The sequence below is a fragment of the Salvelinus sp. IW2-2015 genome, unplaced genomic scaffold (genome assembly GCF_002910315.2).
Source record: "Salvelinus sp. IW2-2015 unplaced genomic scaffold, ASM291031v2 Un_scaffold1644, whole genome shotgun sequence".
NCBI classification, from domain to species: domain Eukaryota; kingdom Metazoa; phylum Chordata; class Actinopteri; order Salmoniformes; family Salmonidae; genus Salvelinus; species Salvelinus sp. IW2-2015.
In genome coordinates, this window is record NW_019943057.1 from 139,772 (window position 1) to 147,092 (window position 7,321).

General features: G+C 44.8%; 1 protein-coding gene across 1 annotated transcript in view; it reads right to left on the reverse strand.

Moving 5' to 3' along the window:
* LOC112071569 (ATP-dependent DNA/RNA helicase DHX36) overlaps window positions 1-2,383 on the reverse strand; it is a 29,606-nt gene extending 27,223 nt beyond the window's left edge. Inside the window, exons 1-5 of the mRNA XM_024139011.2 lie at window positions 1,716-2,383; window positions 1,309-1,472; window positions 673-783; window positions 396-579; window positions 210-248 (exon numbers count right to left, since the gene is read on the reverse strand). Coding sequence (XP_023994779.1) covers window positions 210-248; window positions 396-579; window positions 673-783; window positions 1,309-1,472; window positions 1,716-2,000 — 783 coding nt within the window. The 5' untranslated portion in view covers window positions 2,001-2,383. The remainder of the gene's footprint in view (window positions 1-209; window positions 249-395; window positions 580-672; window positions 784-1,308; window positions 1,473-1,715) is intronic.
* Window positions 2,384-7,321: the final 4,938 nt, after the last annotated feature.

Below are 7,321 nucleotides of genomic sequence, written 5' to 3' on the forward strand. Positions count from 1 at the left end.
GAGGCCTAGCATCCACATGGTAAGCAGAGGCCTAGCATCCACATGGTAAGCAGAGGCCTAGCATCCACATGGTAAGCAGAGGCCTAGCATCCACAATGGTAAGCAGAGGCCTAGCATCCACAATGGTAAGCAGAGGCCTAGCATCCACATGGTAAGCAGAGGCCTAGCATCCAAGTTCATCAGGAGGAAAAATATGTCTCAGATCTTACCTCTTTCTTTCCAAAGGATGGAAGCTTTTCCCTGAATTTCTGCCCAAAAAAAATAAACAGGAAACATGAATTACTACAAGCAGTCCATCACCACCAGTTCTATTGGTGTTATGATAACATGTGTGTTTATCAATAATAAACACAGTAATTATAATACTGCTCATTTTTTATGAAGTGAATTGTCACCAGCATGTCTAGGTATTTAGAGTCTGCCTTCTTCCTCTCTAGATCTCTCTTTAACTGCTGGTCCAGGGCATTCTCCCTGACCACCTCCTGAAACAAGTACTCCAGGTCTTTATCCTTCCCTCTCCTCTCCTTCTCCTCCCTCTCTTCTTGGGGTTCAGCTTTAAGGACATCCTGTGGGAGGTAACTGAGAGGCAGGAGAAAGAGACATGATTGTGAATTGCTTTAACGAGTGAGCATGACAATAGGAACAACAACAACAATCTAGAAGTTAGCCTACCGTTGTGATGTGAGTGGAGTGTTCTGTACTGGCCTCTCCTTATCCTCCTTCTTCTCTTGTTTGAGATCAATTTTCAGGACATCCTGAGAGGGCTCATCACCATCAAAGTAACTGGAACACACATCAGGTGAATAACAGTGGTGTAGTAAATCACAGGCTGAATGCTTTATCTTTCAAAAGCATTGAATGTAGCCGATGATGTTGCAATCTAGTGGTGACATGAGCCCTCCACAAACTTAGGAGATGTAAAAGGAGTTTAATAATAGTACGCAGCTGCAGCAAGCAGGCTCATGTCCACAACACACAGAGAACCCATAAATAGGGCCTAACGATGTCCTGGAGACTAGGGTTAGGGCTGGGGCCTGTGGACCTGAACACATGACATCACTGTCTGTCTGTCTGTGTCTGTGGGTGTCACAGTACATGACAGAGCCTGCTGTATTCTTCTGAGAGACTGGGAGTGTCCGACATTGCAATMAACTTTAAAGGTGAGTCTAGACTGACTGATCTAYAAATCACCTTGAATCATAAATAACTACTCAAAAGTATTTGTAGATCAGTCAGTCTGTCAGAATTGACCCACAATACATMATGGTTTTGATGCTCTCGAACACAGCCAGTAAGACAGTGCCTTACCAGTGGCTGCCTCTGTCCGGTGCTGACGGGGCTGAACGCCAGTGCTCAGATGTGGAGGCGTGGGCCTCCCTCGCTGGGCCCGGGCATGTCGGTCCTCTCTGGACAGTGTTCAGCAGATTAGTGATATGCTGTTCCCTGGACTCATCCATCTGAACCACTGCCCGCTACACCGCCAGGGGAAACCAACTGCATCAGTACAGAGTTAATTCTGATACATGCTAGATACTATAGTTTTATTCGAGATAGGTAGGTACTTCGTTATCAAAAAACAGGTATAGGTAGTTGTCAGCCGTGATAGTCAACGAGACTAAGTAGAGCAGCTGACTACCAACGACRACAACCCAAGCAAGCCACTACACACCAAACAGATACACAGGTGCCTCTGTAAATAATGTTACACTACTAACCGATTTTCTCTCATTTTCTTTCCTCTTCAAGCCTCCCCATTTGGCGTACCACAGTCCGATCTCCCGGCCCTTTAGATGMGGGGGTGGACGGTTTGGTCCCCCACCTCTCCCTCCTCGTTCTCCCCGGTCCTCCCTCGACTCCGATTCGGTGCACCGCGGGTGTCCACCACCACTCGACCCAGCTTGKCGGTCCCACCTCTCCCGGCTTCCATCCCGTCCGAATCCTCGACCTCCTCTTCGGCCACCTCKTCGGCCGCCTCTGCCCCCATAACCTCCATAACTCATACCGCCTTCAAAACCACAGGAACACAGCTATGGCAAGCTAGCAGTGCAAGACACTATCTGAAGAATTACAAATTGGGACTACCCAGGTAGCTAAATTTGCTGCACTATTCGAAACCTTTGCCTTGGGATTGCTAGCTAACGTTAGCTAGTAAACGTTACRACGTTAGCCGGCCCGTGGATCTCGTAGATGTGCTAAATTAATAATTGTATATCTCGAAGCGTGTACATATTTGAGATGAAGTTCGGAATACCTAAGCAGTTGAATGTGAAGGAAACAAATAGTATTTCCGCTGATATTAAGTGAAAATCAGTAATGTTTTTTGCAGGGATGTGAGTCTTGTATATAGATTTATATCCGGTCGCATAGTGTACACAACAATGAAATAGTCGATGRATGATGACGTTTCCCTCATGATTGGCCCGAGAGGATAGCCTTGGTTCACATTGACTCTTTGCTGTGGAATTTCCTAGGTGGAGAGAGAGCACTATTTTTTAGAGACTAATGTTGTTAAATTGTCTTAAAGGAAATTGCTGCATAAAAATGTCTCTAAAACAGATGGCATTCATATACAATGTTATTTTCATGATGTAGAATGCACACCCACCAGTGTTTCCCCTAGGATTTATTTCTGCAGCCGTGGCAAAGTTAGCATGGGGGTGGTCCTTTTGCTGGGGTTGTCCTGGGTAGGCAACCCGGCGAGACCCCAAAAGACTCTGAATGCATTAAATGCTACAAATATTTATGTTGTAACTTGTCACTCCAGGGTTTTTTTCTGGATCAAAATGGKACTGGTTGTGAGTAGTGGGRGCATGGAAGAGGCCCTCGCCACAGAGATGTCGTTTTTTGCTGTTTTAAAGGGAATTTCCTGCAATTCTACATCCCTTTTTGCCATGACTTATGCCTTGTTCGTATGCTATCTGAGTGACTCAAACATTATAACAAAATCAATGTGTGCCCCATGAGAGAAGGAGAGAATTAAAAATGTTAGATTCTCCTGACTGTCTAGTTATAATTTTAGTGATTGTTAGTTCTCAAAGATTATCTTATTTAAAAATATATAGGTCCATTATATTTTTTACATGCATTATATCTGGTGTTAGACGTTTAAGTTTACACCGTTTTTTWATCATATTTTTTGGAGTGGCAGCAACGATTTAGCAGCGGCAGTTAAATTAGTATTTGTATTTTWTTWWTTTTTTWATTTCACCTTTATTTAACCAGGTAGGTCAGTTGAGAACAAGTTATCATTTGCAACTGCGACCTGGCCAAGACAAAGCAAGGCAGTGCGACACAAACAACAACACAGAGTTACACATGGAATAAACAAACGTACAGTCAATAACACAATAGAAAAAAGTCTATATATAGTGTGTGCAAATGCCGTAAGGAGGTAAGGCAGTAAATTGGCAATAGTAGCGAAGTAATTACAATTTAGGCAAATTAACACTGACGTGATAGATGTTTTATTATTTTATTTTTATTTCACCTTTATTTAACCAGGTAGGCAAATTGAGAACACGTTCTCATTTACAATTGCGACCGTGGCCAAGATAAAGAGCAAAGCAGTTCGATACATACACAAACATAGTTACACTGGAGTAAACAAACATACAGTCAATAATACAGTGAAAAAAAGTCTATATCAATGTGAGCAAGTGAGGTGAGATAAGGGTGGTGAAGGCAACAAAATATATATAAAAATAAATAAAAATATAAAAAGGCCATGGTGGCGAAGTAAATACAATATAGCAAGTAAAAAAAAAACTGGAATGGTTGGTTTGCAGTGGAAGAAAGTGCAAAGTAGAGATAGAGATAATGGGGTGCAAAGGAGCAAAAATAAATAAATGAATCAGTAGGTAAAGAGGTAGTTGTTTGGCCTAAATTATAGATGGGCTATGTACAGGTGCAGTAATTGAGCTGCCCTGACAGCTGGTGCTTAAAGCTAGTGAGGGAGATAAAGTGTTTCCAGTTTCAGAGATTTTTGTAGTTTGTTCCAGTCATTGGCAGCAGAGAACTGGAAGGAGAGGCGGCCAAAGGAGGAATTGGTTTTGGGGTGACCAGAGAGATATACCTGCTGGAGCGCGTGCTACAGGTGGGTGTGCTATGGTGACCAGCGAGCTGAAGATAAGGGGGGACTTTACGAGCAGGGTCTTGTAGATGACCTGGAGCCAGTGGGTTTGGGCGACGAGTAATAGCGAGGGCCAGCCAACCAGAGAGTGTACAGGTCGCAGTGGTGGGTAGTGTAAGGGGCTTTGGTGACAAAACGGATGGCACTGTGGTAGACTGCATCCAATTTATTGAGTAGGGTATTGGAGGCTATTTGGTAAATGACATCACCGAAGTCGAGGATTGGTAGGTGGTCAGTTTAACAAGGGTATGTTTGGCAGCATGGTGAAGGATGCTTTGTTGCGGAATAGGAAGCTAATTCTAGATTTAACTTTGGATTGGAGGATGTTTGATGTGAGTCTGGAAGGAGAGTTTACAGTCTAACCAGACACCTAGGTATTTGTAGTTGTCCACATATTCTAAGTCAAGCCGTCTAGAGTAGTGATGTTGGACAGGCGGGCAGGTGCAGGCAGCGATCGGTTGAAGAGCATGCATTTAGTTTTACTTGTATTTAAGAGCAATTGGAGGCCACGGAAGGAGAGTTGTATGGCATTGAAGCTCGCCTGGAGGGTTGTTAACACAGTGTCAAAAGAAGGGCCAGAAGTATACAGAATAGTGTCATCTGCGTAGAGGTGGATCAGAGACTCACCAGCAGCAAGAGCGACATCATTGATGTATACAGAGAAGAGAGTCGGTCCAAGAATTGAACCCTGTGGCACCCCCATAGAGACTGCCAGAGGCCCGGACAACAGACCTCCGATTTGACACACTGAACTCTATCAGAGAAGTAGTTGGTGAACCAGGCGAGGCAATCATTAGAGAAACCAGGCTGTCGAGTCTGCCGATAAGAATACGGTGATTTGACAAAAGCCTTGGCCAGGTCAATGAATACAGCTGCACAGTATTGTTTCCTATCGATGGCGGTTACGATATCGTTTATGACCTTGAGCGTGGCTGAGGTGCACCATGACCAGCTCTGAAACCAGATTGCATAGCGGAGAGGTATGGTGGGATTCGAATGGTCGGTAATCTGTTTGTTAACTTGGCTTTCCGAAGACCTTAGAAGGCAGGGTAGGAATAGATATGGGTCTGTAGCTGTTTTGGGTCCAAGAGTGCCCCCCTTTGAAGAGGGGGATAACCGCAGCTGCTTTCCAATCTTTGGGAATCTCAGACGACACGAAAGAGAGGTTGAAGAGGCTAGTAATAGGGGTGGCAACAATTTCAGCAGATAGTTTTAGAAAGAAAGGGTCCAGATTATCTAGCCCGGCTGATTTGTAAGGGTAGATTTTGCAGCTCTTTCAGAACATCAGCTGACTGTATTTGGGAGAAAGAGAAATGGGAAAGGCTTGGGCGAGTTGCTGTGGGGGGTGCAGTGCTGTTGACCGGGGAAGGGGTAGCCAGGTGGAAAGCATGACCAGCCGTAGAAAAATGCTTATTGAAATTCTCAATTATAGTGGATTTGTCGGTGGTGACAGTGTTTCCTATCTTCAGTGCAGTTGGAAGCTGGGAGGAGGTGTTCTTATTCTCCATGGACTTTACAGTGTCCCAGAACTTTTTGGAGTTTGTGTTGCAGGAAGCAAATTTCTGCTTGAAAAAGCTAGCCTTGGCTTTTCTAACTGCCTGTGTATATTGGTTCCTAGCTTCCCTGAAAAGTTGCATATCACGGGGGCTGTTCGATGCTAATGCAGAACGCCATAGGATATTTTTCTGTTGGTTAAGGGCAGTCAGGTCAGGAGAGAACCAAGGGCTATATCTGTTCCTGGTTCTAAATTTCTTGAATGGGGCATGCTTATTCAAGATGGTGAGGAAGGCATTTWAAAAAAATATCCAGGCATCCTCTACTGACGGGATGAGGTCAATATCCTTCCAGGATACCTSGGCCAGGTCGATTAGAAAGGCCTGCTCGCAATAGTGTTTTAGGGAGCGTTTGACAGTGATGAGGGGTGGTTGTTTGACCGCGGACCCATTGCGGATGCAAGCAATGAGGCAGTGATCGCTGAGATCCTGATTGAAAACAGCAGAGGTGTATTTGGAGGGCAAGTTGGTCAGGATAATATCTATGAGGGTGCCCATGTTTATGGATTTAGGGTTGTACCTGGTGGGTTCCTTGATCATTTGTGTGATATTGAGGGCATCTATCTTAGATTGTAGGACTGCCAGAGTGTTAAGCATATCCCAGTTTAGGTTACCTAACAGAACAAACTCTGAAGATAGATGTGGGGCAATCAATTCACATAATGTCACGTTCTGACCATAGATCTTTTGTATTTTCTTTGTTTTAGTGTGGTCAGGGCGTGAGTTGGGTGGGTAATCTATGTTTTCTATTTCTGTGTTGGTTTTCTGTGTTTGGCCTGATATGGTTCTCAATCAGAGGCAGCTGTCAATCGTTGTCCCTGATTGGGAACCATATTTAGGTAGCCTGWTTTCTGTTGGGTTTTGTGTGTGGTTGTTTTCAGTCTTTGTGTGTCTGCACCAGATAGAACTGTTTTGGTTTTCACTTTGTTGTTTTTGTATTTTGAGTTGTTCACTTTCATTAAATAAGATGAACAATTACCACGCTGCGCATTGGTCCTCCAATCCTTCTAACGTCTCCTCCTCAGACGAGGAGGAAGACGACAGCCGTTACACATAATGTGTCCACAGCTGAGAGCTGAGGGGGGTCTATAACAGGCGGCAACAGTGAGAGATTTATTTCTGGAGAGATACATTTTTAAAATTAGAAGCTCGAACTGTTTGGGCATAGACCTGGAAAGTATGACAGAACTTTGCAGGCTATCTCTGCAGTAGATTGCAACTCCTCCCGCTTTGGCAGTTCTATCTTGACGGAAAATGTTGTAGTTGGAGATGGAAATCTCTGAATTTTTGGTGGCCTTCCTATGCCAGGATTCAGACACGGCAAGGACATCAGGGTTGGCAGAATGTGCTAAAGCAGTGAGTAAAACAAACTTAGGGAGGAGGCTTCTGATGTTAACATGCATGAAACCAAGGGTTTTACAGTTACAGAAGTCGACAAATGAGAGCGCCTGGAGACACGCAAGGCCTGGGTTAACCTCCACATCACCCGAGGAACAGAGGAGTAGGATGAGGGTACGGCTAATATAGGGGAAACACTGCACGCACGCACCGCACGCACCGCACGCACGCACGCACGCACGCACGCACGCACCGCACGCACGCACGCACGCCAGCACGCACGCACACACGCCACACACAC